General features: G+C 36.3%; 1 protein-coding gene across 1 annotated transcript in view; it reads left to right on the top strand.

Moving 5' to 3' along the window:
• The window catches only part of TNNI3K (TNNI3 interacting kinase), a 217,574-nt gene that overhangs the window by 46,376 nt on the left and 156,645 nt on the right, over window positions 1–14,553 (top strand). The window contains exons 6-7 of the mRNA XM_070941265.1: window positions 5,250–5,348; window positions 6,485–6,623. Coding sequence (XP_070797366.1) covers window positions 5,250–5,348; window positions 6,485–6,623 — 238 coding nt within the window. The remainder of the gene's footprint in view (window positions 1–5,249; window positions 5,349–6,484; window positions 6,624–14,553) is intronic.

The raw sequence follows: 14,553 nt of genomic DNA, 5'->3' as shown, positions 1-14,553 counted from the left end.
CCACGCCCACAGAACAGGTAGTAACAAATTTTAGATTTCACCACTGTACTAACGTTATCATAAGAACATTCTTAACAAAGTGGAAAAGTGAAGAACTGATGATTTGGGGGGAGGGCGGGAAGCTTGTTTGTTCTTTTTTCACAGAATCTTAAAATGTATTGAAAGAGACCTTGGAAAGTATCTAGTTCACTCCAACTCAATGCAGGAAATCATTTCTACAATATACCTGGCAGATGGCTATCAACCTTTTTTTAAACACCTCCAGTCCACCTCTAGAGGCAATCTGTTCCATCATTTAATGCAGGTCTTAGAAAAATGTTCCTAATGTCCAGGCAAACTCTACTTTCTCAAGGCTAGATAAGGAATTCTGGGGGTTGAAATCCACATTTGTTAAACTTGAGAAGATTGAGAAACACTGCTCTAGCCTGGTGAAATTTTCCCATAAGATGCTTCTATAAGCTTGCTGAAATTACCTCCCCTAAAAGTAAGTCTCTAAGTCTGCCTGTCTCTCTCTCTCTTTCTCTCCCCCACTCTCTCTCTCTCCCTCCCTCTCTCCCTCTCTCTCCCTCTCCCCTCTCCCTCTCCCTATGCTCCAATTATTTTTTCTCCAATACCATGGATCCTAAGATGATATAGCCCTTCCTCTCAAAAGTTCCCAATGGTTATATATTGTCAGAGATCAGATCTAGGATTAATCCCCTTCTGTCTTCTTTCATATTCCCTTCTGGAATATGAAAAAGACAGGAAGATCACTGAGAAATATTTGGAACTTCTCAGATTTAGTCAAGTTATTTTTGCAAGGGATGTCTGGGAAGTTAAAATATTTCATTATGAACATCCTGAAAAAGGTTATAATCAGATCCAGGAGGTCATTATCCAGATTGTCTGGCTGCCTTGGCAGTTTATAAACACACCACAACATATATATATCATTGTTATCTTCCCTTTTTTGCATATTTTCCAAATACTTTCAGTTGGACTCTGGTGTTCATTTTAGTTTGGAAATTTAGAGCATTGTCAGATGCCCAACTGAGTTTAAGTTAAATTGAATGCTCTGGTTGGTATAACTGGAACACCAGCATGAAAACAAGATACAGAGATAGCATTATACACAAATTACTATTGTGAATGAACCCATAGTTCAGCAATGCACTAACAAGCAAAATTAAAAAGACTATTAGACGTAATAAACTGTTGATGTATATGACAGAAATGTTATGGAAATTAAGGAAGCTAAAAGATACATTAGATATATAGTGATATTTTTTTCCATTAAGCAAATTGTAATTAGACATTCTGAGGATTAATTATATTAGCAAACTCATTCAGATGCCAGCATAAATTGGGAAAATATTATATTTTGGAATATTTAAAATGTTTACATATTTTAATATTGAATATACCCATTATCTAACTGTATTTATTAACAGCACTTGTAACCATGTGTATTTATAGCATTATATCTGGGACTTGGTATACTTAAGAAAAAATATATACAATAATTTATTAGAATTCCAAAAGTATGATTTTTGATATATCTTCTATCTGCTAGTTAGCCAGTTACAAAACAGCTTAGAACTGAAAAAAAAATTGCCAGCTGTGAATAAATTGTACCTAGAGGACATGACTGATTGTATTAGGGTATATTAAATTGGAAATAATTGGGGCAATATTCAAAATTCATCATATTTTGGTTTGGATGGCTTAATTAAAAGAAAATGATGATAATATTCAGAAAAAAATGTCATTTTTTTCAAGGTTGCAAGTTGCAACATAGAGACATATAGAAGTTTTAAAACCAACGGGCCTTAATTGTTATCTTTCTCTTTTTAATTTTGCTTCCAAAAAGGCAATAATAATTGATCAGATTGTGTTAGAAATATTTCTGTTACCCTTGTCCAAGAAAGAAAAAGTGTAGTTTATCTTACGTATTAGCATTTGTGGACAAGACTCTCTAACCCTTAAATAAACCTTAACTGTTGATCTCTTGTAGAACTGGACTTAATTTGGCTCAAAGACTTTGGATGTAATTTTCTGTGGAGTCATTTAACAAAGCAGAAATGAGAAAGGGGCAAAGGTTATATTGCTAATAAAATAAATTGGTTAGGTGAAGAGCAACTGAAATATAGATAGTTTCTGAGCTAGTTTCTAATTAATGTGATAGTCCTATTATGTATGACCTTTTCTTTTTGGAGCCATTACTTTGCTTTAACTTTACTTAAACTGTGTTTAAGGACCAATCTAAATAAATAAATAGAAATGAGAATATTAATATGCTGGAGACAGATCTTCTGAATATGATCTAGCCAAAAAGGAACATTTTAGAGTCACGCTAATTGCAGCGAGGCACATGAAAGTCAATCTTAATGACTGTTAATAACTTTGGCTAGCGTATGTTTTCATGTATTTAGATGATTTTCTAAATAAAAATAATAGGCTTTGGCCATGCCACAGTGTTTGTCAGCCCTTCAGTGTAGGACAGGTTAAGAAAGAGACAGCATAAGAATTACAGGAATGCTATTTATTCCTGCAGAATATTAATTTATATTCCATTTATCATATTGGTATGGCCACTCATCTACACTACATTTATGGGACAAAAACAATATTAGAAGGATTTCTAACTCTACATTTATCTTTCTGATATTCTGAAAATACTTAACCTGGCAGGGATGACACCATAATCACTTTATCTGTCATTATGAATATATGGGTGGCTCAGAGGCATCTGATTTTTCAATTTGTTAGTTAATTTTGCAACCATGTTCTTGTTGTGTACAAACACATCATTTTATTCCAAAACAGAGGCAAGTTAACATTCAAAAATGGCTATATTCATTACTTAACAAATATATTCTGCTTAATTCATCCATCCAATAGAAGCTCCTTTTCTTTTTGTAGAGAAAAGATGTCTGACCTGTATCTTCTGAATCCTGATACCTTAATTACACCCCAAAATATCTTTATTATATTCTCAATTTCATGCTTACCTTTGTTTTGCCTGTATATTATGATTTGTGTTTGGCTGTATTGCTATGTTTGTTCAGTAATTGTTGAAAGGAATTTTGAACTGGGGAAGTCCACTTCAAGTTGTTTCACTAAGAAAGATTTGCAAATACCTATGCTCTTTTGCCTCATCCATTTAAATTATTACCATATTTATGGATATATCAACCAGAGCTTCCAAGAAGATTTCTTCATTTGTAGATGAAACTTACAATATTATCCTGTAATGGGAAAAGGCATACAAATCCTATTAAATACAAGCAAATTGCTTAATCCCTTGGCACAGCATACCCTGATATTTTGAAATGCACAAAACAAGTAGTACAGACAAGCTCATTCTAAACCCACTGCCTCTTCCGATAATTCATTTAAGACTGTGCCTAGAAGGTGGCTCTTTTTACTACTTCATGACTGAGATAAAATCAGCTTCAGAAGTACTATAATTTCTCAGCTGAACTACACAACTTAGAATAATGTTATAAAAAAGTATATGCATAGGATAGGATAGGATAGGATAGGATAGGATAGAATAGAATAGAATAGAATAGAATAGAATAGAATAGAATAGAATAGAATAGAATAGAATAGAATAGAATAGAATAGAATAGAATTCTTTATTGGCCAGATGTGGTTGGACACACAAGGAATTTGTCTTGGTGCATACTCTCTTGGTGTACATAAAAGAAAAGATACATTCGTCAAGAATCATAAGGTACAACACTTAATGATAGTAATAGGGAAACAGTCAATATAAATCTTAAGGATACCAGAAACAAGGTTACAGTCATACAGTCATAAGTGGGAGGAGATGGGTGATAGCAATGATGAGAAGATTAATAGTAATGCAGACTTAGTAACTAGTTTGACACTGTTGAGGGAATTATTTGTTTAGCAGAGTGCTAAAACTGCAATATGAAACAAATTGAATTTGTTAGAAAGGCAAGTCTTGATACATGAACTCCAGTCCTGGTGATGTTACTGAAGAGTTTATCACAAGCACAGTAAGATTGTTTGCAGTAGAAAGTGTTAGTGTATATATAAGGAAGTTTCCACGTGAGTTGAAAACTGGAAAGTATCAAGTTTCAGCTCAAGTAGTTCTAGCTTAAGTATATGAGAAGGCACCCTTGTGAAGATGAATGTGCAGCTCTGATGGATGATACTTGTTCATTGATGTCACAGCAGAAGCATCTCCTGGGAAGGATATAAAATAGCTTCCACTCTCCGTATGATCAGCTCTGCATAATCAGCTGTTGGGACTATACGAAGGTTTGAAGGAATGTTTTGCATCAACAAAGGCTCAGACAAAGGAACCTCTGAAAGCTGCTTGGTGAAGCAACACAGTCTCCTCCTGGGTGAAACAACACATTCTCTCCTGGGAGCGAAACAAAAAGAGGCAACCAACATGCTTCACTTTGTTCTGCTTCTGAATTTTGTTTTATTACATTCTTGCTATGGGACAAGACTTGTGTAGAACCTCTCTCTCCAAATTGCCAATGTACCAAGCTGGAAAGAATTGCTTGTGAAGGGCACTGAAGGAGAGATAACGGGACCTCCTTGGGTGGATATCAGAGGATTTCCAGACTGGGAGGGTTTTGTGAATATTGAAAGCAATCTGTTATTGCTATGAACCTGAATTTATTTCAACTAAACTTACTTAACTGCAGTTGAATATTTTACTATGCCAAGTTTGATCATAAATAGGGAATTTTATTTATAGTATGTTTCAAGAAAGATGTAGGATCAAACCACTTGTCTCAGCATATAGGAATGAAAGTTCCTGAAGCCCATATTATAGTCTATTTTATGTACAGTCCAATGAACAGTCTGAACATTTAACTTGATGTGAAATTAATGGACCTATATAAAACTAGTGTTTTATACATTGCATTGACAGTTGGTGGTTATAAAATATTATTCATCTCTCAGTATCAGAGATATGTTACTTTTCAGCAAATATTCCAGTACCCTCTATTTACTCCTTGGTTTTTATCATTTTTAACAAGCAAATTATGCATAGTTAAAGACTGAATGTTGATTAAATATTGGCCTTTTCAAATGTAAGAATGGAAGATAAAGATCTCTACGTGTTTGAAGAAATTTGTGAAAACTTTTCTCTTGACTAAAAAATGTATTTGTGGTGCAATGCGAATCTTCATTTAATACAAATATAGCATTCAAAAAGTAACATTCCACAAATGCAATTATTTAGGTATTCTAATTAAAATATCTTCTTTACCTCCTAGGCCGTTGATATACTTCTACAACATGGTGCTTATGTTAATGTTCAAGATGCAGTCTTTTTTACCCCTTTACACATTGCAGCGTATTATGGTCATGAACAGGTATGGCAAAGATTGTCATTCTTGCTCACAGATGGGAAATTTTATGTACAATATGTTTAATAAACAAAAGAAAGTGATGTGGCCCTGGGTTTTTCCCACACATGCATTCCAAAAAGTTTCATTTGAAATAATCAATGTTTTAACATTTCTTGCAATAGCCCAAGAGACGCTGGGACCATCCCCTGAAGTTCTGAGATAGGATTCCACTGATAACTCCTAAAATATTGTCATAAATAGCTGATCTCAGTTAGTAGGATGGGACCCTGCCTCTTGTTTCCATTATTATGGGGTCCCAATCCGTAGTGCTACCCAGAATAATGGAGCATAGATAGTAAGTGACAGCCACTGGTCATTGGTCTTGCTGCTAATGATGTTTGACTCTCTATGATTTGTGTTTATGCTAGAAGAAGAATATGGTACTCAGTATACACCAAAATCTTGTTTGCCTATTCAAGCAAGCATATATATATTTCCTGTGGTCCTGCAATACTGCCTAGTTTTAAAAACGAAACAAAACAGAGAACCACTTCCAGAAGTAATTTGAAAAGTGAAACCCACAAAGAACCTAATCATATAGTCAGTTACAGTAACGGTATATGCAATATTTGCTTTTCTGGAATGCTCCTTTTTGAGATTTCTATAATTCAAGTCATCCAGTTACAGTAGAAAGATCTTTATGTGTAGGACTTTGAGGTTGATTTACTTTGTTTTGGTATAAGTTACTTTGGAACAAATAGTCACAGTTGGTGAAATTATGCTAAAATGCATATGGTGCTTTCATGATAAGATTTTGGCTTTGGAATGTAATCTATAGCTAAGTTCTGGGCTGTTTATTTTATTTTGCTATTTATATCAGTAAGTAAACTAATAAGCTGTTGACAGTTCTTAAAAACTATCATTTTTTAAAAGGAATGGTAACTCCACCTAAAAGTCTGTCAACATGCAATTTCCTTATAACTCAAGACTACCAATCTTGATTCTCATCGTAACAGTTAAATACACTATAACATCATTTTGATGTTATAGAAAAGAACAATCCCTAATAGGAGGGCTTGTCATAATATATTTTCCTTTGATTTCATAGAACATGTAAATGTAGCTTAAAAATTTCATGCTGACTAATAAAATCTTATCAGGTAACTCGACTCTTATTGAAATGTGGTGCTGATGTAAACGTGAGTGGAGAAGTTGGAGATAGACCTCTTCACTTAGCTTCTGCCAAAGGATTTCTCAATGTTGCAAAGCTTTTGATGGAGGAGGGCACCAAAGCAGATGGTAAGTTATTAGAAATATAACCTTGATGTTGTCCTTTGGAGATCTCCAATTTGTAATGTATCTGATTACTTAAACCTATATATGAATTGCAATATTTCTGTTCACTAAAGGTCCTGGCCATACCTGTGGTCCTGGACCTTTCCTGTGGTCCTTTTTCCTTTCCAAAGTTTCTTGACCTCCTTATATCCTGCTTTTTTGACATTCTGCTGATGGAGTTATTGCATTAAGTTCTATCTGACTTGTTCTCGCTGGAAACTGAACCACAAGGTAAGAGCAAAAAAAAAAGTTTAGACCAGACTAGGGCCATTATACCTGAGCTGCAAAGATTCAGAGAAGCATAATATGCAGCAAAGTTAGATTTATCTGTTCCTGTTTGCTGCCATTTAGTGCTTTTCTGGATTTTGGCAAATCAGGTGTGGTAGTTCTAAATCAAACCAACGCAGCCAATGGCAATCCATGGGCCGTGTCCTGGACAACCACATCACCATCACCAAACCTCCTGACCCCTGCAAAATTTCTTGGGATAGTAAATATTTGGGATTAAATTATTGTGCTTTATTGACTTATTTTTACCCAATAATAATATACTATAAAAGACAAGGAAACAAGCAGGTGTTCAAAATTGCAATCAAAATGTCATCAATTGTAGATAAAGTATTAGTAGACAAGAAGAATGATAAGCAAGATAAATACAGCCAAGTATGTTTTGTTTTTAATAATATTTAACTTTTAATATTGATTCTTATATTTTTATAACTGTTTTATATGTCTATTGTTTTATCTGATTATTGTATGCTGGTCAGAGTCACATTCCATGGGATGGGCAGAGATGCACATTAGATTGATTAATAAGTAAATTTAAAAAATACAGATTCAGTTCAGTAAATAATTTATTTAGAAGGTATTTAAGATAAGGTATTTACCAGATCTGGGCTGCCAAACTGAAAGGGATACAAAAAATTCTAACAAATCCCAGATATGATAGCCCAAATACAATATCAGATCAGACTATTGGTCCATCAGCCCAGTGTTATCTATTTTTGTTGGTTCTGCAGCCTCAGACTAAGTTTACATCCTAAATTTAAGATCCTTTTAAACTGGATTGACCAGGAATCCTCTCTAAAGAAAACATAAGCTGTATCCCTGAACTATGCTATAATCTCTTCTCTGGAGGGGCTAAAAGTCAGGAGGAGTCTGGTAGCCTTTTTTCAGACTGATGTATTTTATTAAAAGGCATAAGCTTTGGTGTACTGCAGCTGATTTTGTCAGATGTTAGTGGCCCAACTGATGTGGGATTTAATTTGGGGTGAAGAAGGGAAAAATGGGGGAAAGGGAGCTTTAATTGTGTCCCTTGGGAGAGTGCATTAAAGATGATTTAACTAAAGGCTTCATAGAAAAGTTGGCTTTTCAGAGAAGTTTCAAAGGTCAAGAGGTTTCTTGAGAGGTAGTTCTGGACACAAAAGGATTACTGGAGAATTGGCAGCAATCTTTAACAAGGAAGATGATGGGGCTGATCTCTAGGAGTACCATTCTGCTACTGTGGTATAATTTTTTTGCAGAAATAAAGGGTAAGATGTAAATTTGCACTTCTTTCCATAGCAAATAGACATTGATCAGATGCACTTGCCTCTGGAATGGGGATGCAGCCTTCAGTTTCTGCTTCTTGAAGCCATGCTTGTCTTTGCAGCTGTTGAAAAAACAGCAGCTGTGCGAGTAAAAAAAAATACCCCAAAACCTCTACCCTTCAACCACTTGCTCTATAGAGAATTTCATAACTTAAAAAGCTAGTCATTAGTAAATGCCCTTTTTATGTTAAATATGCTGATTCATATAGAATAGAATAGAATAGAATAGAATAGAATAGAATAGAATAGAATAGAATAGAATAGAATAGAATAGAATAGAATAGAATAGAATAGAATTCTTTATTGGCCAAGTGTGATTGGACACAAGGAATTCATCTTGGTGCATACAGAAAAGAAAATATACATTCGTCAAAAATCATAAGGTACAACACCTAATGATAGTCCTAGGGAAACACTCAATATAAATCTTAAGGATAGCAGCAACAAGGTTACAGTCATACAGTCATAAGTGGGAGGAGATGGCTGATGGGAACGATGAAAAGATTAATAGTAATGCAGACTTAGTAACTAGTTTGACACTGTTGAGGGAATTATTTGTTTAGCAGAGTGCTAAAACTGCAATATGAAACAAATTGAATTTGTTGGAAAGGCAACTAGTAACTAGTTTGACACTGTTGAGGGAATTATTTGTTTAGCGGAGTGATGGCATTCGGGAAAAAACTGTTCTTGTGTCTAGTTGTTCTGGTGTGCAGTGCTCTATAGTGTCGTTTTGAGGGTAGGAGTTGAAACGATTTATGTCCAGGATGCGAAGGATCTGTAAATATCTTCTAAAGATAAAGATTCCTGTAGAACAGACCTCCATGTAATTTTCTTAGTAACTACAAATAAATAGTTCTCATTGCTTTCTTCCAGCCTTTTAACTCTTTCTTTTAACTCAAATGTGCTTTTTCAAAAGGCACCTGGACTGTTTTTTCCCCTTGAGAATGAAGAAGAAGACATTTTGCTTTTCATCCAAGAAGCTTCATCAGTTCTGACAGGATGGCTATATGTGTGGAAGGATCATATTTATTTGCAGTCATCTGGTCTTGGCACTCTCCCTGAGAGCTCTTGAGGCCACTTGTGGGTTTATCTGTGCCCTCAGGGTCACCTGAATCAGAATGCAAATAGGGTGGAAACTTTTTGGAACTGCTGAAAGGACTGCATTGTAGACAGAAGGTAGGTGGTCTCTTATCCTTCCCCCTCTGTTGAAAGAGGACTGCTGAGTGTTAGCGTAAATGGCCACTTTTACCTCTCTTTCAAACCAGTGGTCCTCTCTATCCAAAATCTGGACTTTGCTGTCTTCAAAAGAGTGAACTCTTTCTTCTTCTTCATAGAAAAAAACAGTCTAGTTGCCTTTTGAAAAAGCACCTTAGAGACAACTATGACTGGGATGACTGAGAATTTCCACAGACATTTAGCCGTTGTTAACTTTTCAGTGTAGTCTGCAACCATAGAATTTGCAACTTCCCATCTAAGTACTAACCACACCTGGCCTTGCTTAGATGGTTGTTTAAATTTTCTTAAAATAATTTTTCCAGTTTTTCGCAGACCACCCTGAAGCTTTGGTCTTCCCATTCTTCTTCATCCTTGTTTGTGCAGTATGATTCTGCTATGTTAGATAGGAAGTTGTTGTTATCCTCTCTTCCTACTCTATAGTACCACCGGTATGAATTTAACATATTCTCTGTGAGTTATGAATACATTACATACCTCCTACTCCTTCATTAAAAACGGTAGGAGCAGCATGAGTCAGATTTGTAAGTTATTCTTTTTTACCCACCAAGAGCCCTTGATATTTAAAGCTTGATATGTGTGCACTGAACCAGTATAATTATAATACCAGGAGATGGAGGAGGACTGGGAGAAGAGAAGATATGGTCTTCCCACCATACCTGATTTTTTTTTTTAGTCTTATTACCAGTTTGTTAATGTATTCCTAAAGAGAAGAAATCAGAACATTTTTACAGATGATGTATTTTAAAAGAAAAAAAGGAGAATGAAGCTAAGAACCTAGAAGATGAAAATGTTGCATTCTCAAAGCCTCACATCTGAAACTTCAGATCTCCATGGCAACTGAGGACAAAATTGCAAGCTTTAAGTAAAGGAAAATAATTCATTATTTACAATTAGCCTTTGAAATTCACACACGCATTGCTTCAATACTTTGACCTATCCAGTATAACAGCCATTTAAGACCAGGCTTTCAGATCCAGGAAGCTGAAGAATAGGACCAATTGCTATTGAGACAGAACAAAAAAGTCCAAATGTTGCCAAACGGGGCTAAACATCAGCTGAATGAAAAGCAATGTCAAGGGTTTCATTCCCTTTTTCCTCTTGGGAGAGAATCCTAAGGATTCTTGGCCACCCATTTTTGTATGCTATGTGGGAGTTTTAACTAAAAATTACTCTACCAAGAGTGCTTCGAAGTCTTTGAGAAAGAGGGAAGAATGTTCAGGTACGGATATATTAAGGGCATTTGACTTCTATCGTCAACTGGTCCAGAATAATAGTTGTATGGGCAGTGATGGGAATGCCGCAGAAGGCCATGTAACACCTCTGCTGTCAGCTTTGGAAGCCATATTAGGCCGGAAGCTTCAATGCTGCCACCTTCTCATGTATGGGAAAGTAGGAGGGGGCATTAAGGAGAGGAGTTGTTAGTAGACATAATAGCATTCTTCCTGTTGGTCAAGGTCAGGGCGATCCAGCACCTGGAGAAGGAGTAGTCAGGGGGCTGGGTCGAGATGGAATGGACGTTGATTGGAGCATGTGATCAACTGGGGAGAAAGGGGATGGTTTGGGGGGTTTTGACTTACTGAGGGAAAACCCGGTCTTTTCAGATTCGGGTTTTCCCAGATGTGCCAGTTTGCCTATTCTAGTAAAGAAAACTTTGGAAAATGCTTGCTTCCATGTCTTTACTTGGAGTTGGGGTTTTTCTGGAACGCTGACATTTGCTTTGCAAGCTGTATGAAATGTGAGTTTGCTTCTGGCTACAATTCAAGGTGTTGGTCTTTACCTACAAAGCCTTACACAGCATAGGGCCTAGTTACTTGTGGGATCTCCAATCTTCTATAGCAGGGGTGTCAAACTGGCAGCCCTCAGGCCAGATGTGTCACGCCATGCCCACCCCAGCTCCGCGAATGGGAAAAACATCATGAAACATCATATGACGGCAATGTGATACGGTGAGTTTTACACCCGTGTTCTATAATATCTGCCCAGCTGATGTGATCTGGCAGGGTTTAATCTAACCCTCTACAGAGGTTTTTAATATGGCACTTGCTAAGATCCTTATTATTTATTGATTGGTTAGATTTATAATACACCTTCCAAGAATTCAAGGCAGGTTATTTGCCATAATGTTAATCCTATAAAAGTTGAGAAAGAAACCTGAAGTCACTCAGTGAGTTTCCAGGATTAAGGTTCAACTTGAACCTTGTTTTCCAAACCTAATCCAATCCAACTCCTCAACCATTTTGATTGCTTAATATGCGACATATATTATTGTATTTCCAGGTTATTGTGTGTAAATATTTACTTTTAAATAAATGTAAAACATCTTTGCCGTTTTCAGTTGATACTTCAGTTGCATTATTATGAACTGTACATAATATAATATGATTAGCAATATCAAGTCGATATAGTATTATAATAAGTATGAAATTCCTAAGCTCATGGGGAGATAGTATAAATCAACAAACACTATTCTGAATTGGTTGTTTAACCTTAATGTTATCAACACATATCCAAATTTGGCTACATTTTTTTCAAAAATTCCATGGGAATCAGACAGAACTCAGCATAATAAAGATATCAAAGTGGCAGTATATTGAATAATAGTCGTTAAGTAAAGGAAATGTTCAATATACATTTCAAGTTCTCATATGTTATACTTATGCATGCACGTGAATGTATAGGCATTCACAATATGAACACATCAATATTTCAAATACATAGAATGCATTTTCTTCCTATTCTTTTTAAAACCTTGAAAACTTGCAGAGACTTCTGGTCACTTCTAATAAATGTACAGTGCAGCTGCGAACTTTGGACCTTATTCCCATGAAATAGTGCCCCTATTTTGCCTCTTAAATTTGCGGTAGTGTTAAATTCAGCTTGCCTGTGGTGATCAGAAGAGCAGTCCTTTATTAATTTTTATCTATGACACATTTGACTGTTCTTACTCGTTACAAGCAGCTGTTTCTTGTAACCCCATATGTTATAAGTGGAGTGCAGTATAATGTCACTGTTTAGTTCAATATTGGATTTTGTGAAATCCATTATACAACAGCGGGCTGTCTTATTCATACACAATAGGAACTCTCTCAAGTTAAGGTCAAATGCTGCCAGTGCTGTTTCATGTTTAAAATCTTTACCCATGTGGGGAGTCCAATAGTAAATTGGAATGTTTCTGGAAAGATAGTTTTTCTGATATTTTGTGTTCTGCATATCCTTGGGCATATGAAACCTGAACGTTGGCACCACCTTCCCAGAGGTGCTTGGGGTCAGTGTCAGAAAAGAACTAAATAAGTCAACATGTTTTCCTCTTGTCCTGAGGCTATACCTATCTACATAGCTGAGGTACAACAGCGGCAGGAAAAATAAGATTCTTAGAGTGTTTTTCAATATTACTGCATTGAATCCTCCCCATATTCTTATAAAACTGGGCTATTTAAAACTCTCAGCCCATGTTCTGTTGTACTATATGCAAACTTCATCTGCTGTAGAGCAGGGGTCCCCAACCCCCTGGCTGTGGACCACTACTAGGCCTTGAGCCCTTCAGAATTGGGCTGTGGAAGTGGTGGGTGAGCATGAATGCACATCTGCACTTGTGCAAGCAGTGGGCAATAGTGAGTGTGCATGCTCCATTTGTGCAAGCAGCAAACAAGCATAGGCATGCTCGGTCCATTTGCGCAAGAGGTGGGTGTACAAACCTGCCGCTCGTGGAAATGATACAGTGCACACATGTGTGCTTACCTGTCGCTCATACAGAACCATCCTCTCTCCTGCTGCCCCCCCCAGCTAGTCCACTGCTGTAGAGGATGTATCATCATTACTTAGCTCCTTCTTTGATTGCCATATATTGACTACACAATGTACAGGTAATCTTTGACGTATGACCAACATTTGAGCCCAACATTTCTGTTCCTAGTTGTTAAGTGAGTCACTGCAGTTGTTAAGTTAGTAACATGGTTGTTAAGTGAATCCGGCTTCCCCATTGTCAGAAGTTCACAAAAGATAATCACATGACTCCGCAACTGTCTTAAATAGATGCCAGTTACCAAGCGTCGACATTTTGATCACATGACCCTGAGGATGCTGCAATGATTGTATGAAAAATGGTAATAAGTCACTTTTTCGAATGCCAGTGTAACTTAGATCAGTCACTAACAAATGGTTATAAATTGAGGACCACCTGTACATATGCCCACAAAGGAAGTATCTGAAGAAATGGAATATATCTCCCTAATATTTTTTTAATATCTTAATGTATAAAGTGTCTGTGCCTAAGTCTGAACAAAACCTGTCTCACTCTAATTTCAAATACTCCCTTCTACCCAATTATTTAAACCATGAAAGTCCTCTTTTGTATCAAACTCGATATGTCCAACTGACCCTGTTGCTGTCGCTTCAATTTCTGAATATAGTTAGCTGCAAGTTGAGCTGCCAGATATCATTTGATTTTTTTTCCTTCAGCTGGCATTAAGATTATCCAATTATAGTCACTTACTTGAAGAATCTCATCAGTAATTTCTGTGGAATTTACTGTTAAGAAAATACATGTGGGAGTGTATTGCATCGAATCTGCAGAGATCTCTGTTCCTGCATGCAGGTTACTAGCAGTTCCAGCTTAATCCGTATTTTCCAAATCTGATAATGCTGAATCTCTATATATTCCGCTATATAATTGCAAGGCAAGTACCAAAACTGAATCTTTACATAAAACAATTATTTTAATTTAGGGATTGTATATGTCATAATTTACATTCTACTATATATTCTAACATTAATACTATACATTCTTACTTAGGGAATACAAGCAGTCCTCAGTTTAGGATCAGTTATAGCCAGCCTGAAAAGGAGGACTTATGACCCGGGTTCAAAGTTCCAATGATTGGGCCCACTCCATGGTCACATGACCGAACTTCAGGCAGTCAGCAACAGAGCCACATTTACTGCAGTTTGCAGCATACCACAGTCAAGTGATCACATTTTATGACAGTTTTTCAAAAATCAGCATTTCCGGTTTTCAGCAAAATCATGCCCATAGAAAATCATGAGTTTGCTGTCAACTTGCAAAGCATCCC

This window comes from Pituophis catenifer, unplaced genomic scaffold (assembly GCF_029215685.1).
Source record: "Pituophis catenifer annectens isolate HBS135680 unplaced genomic scaffold, rPitCat1.0.hap2 SCAF_3, whole genome shotgun sequence".
Classification (NCBI taxonomy): domain Eukaryota; kingdom Metazoa; phylum Chordata; class Lepidosauria; order Squamata; family Colubridae; genus Pituophis; species Pituophis catenifer.
The sequence above is the reverse complement of the archived record's forward strand: the minus strand, read 5'-3'. Positions and strand labels throughout refer to the sequence as shown.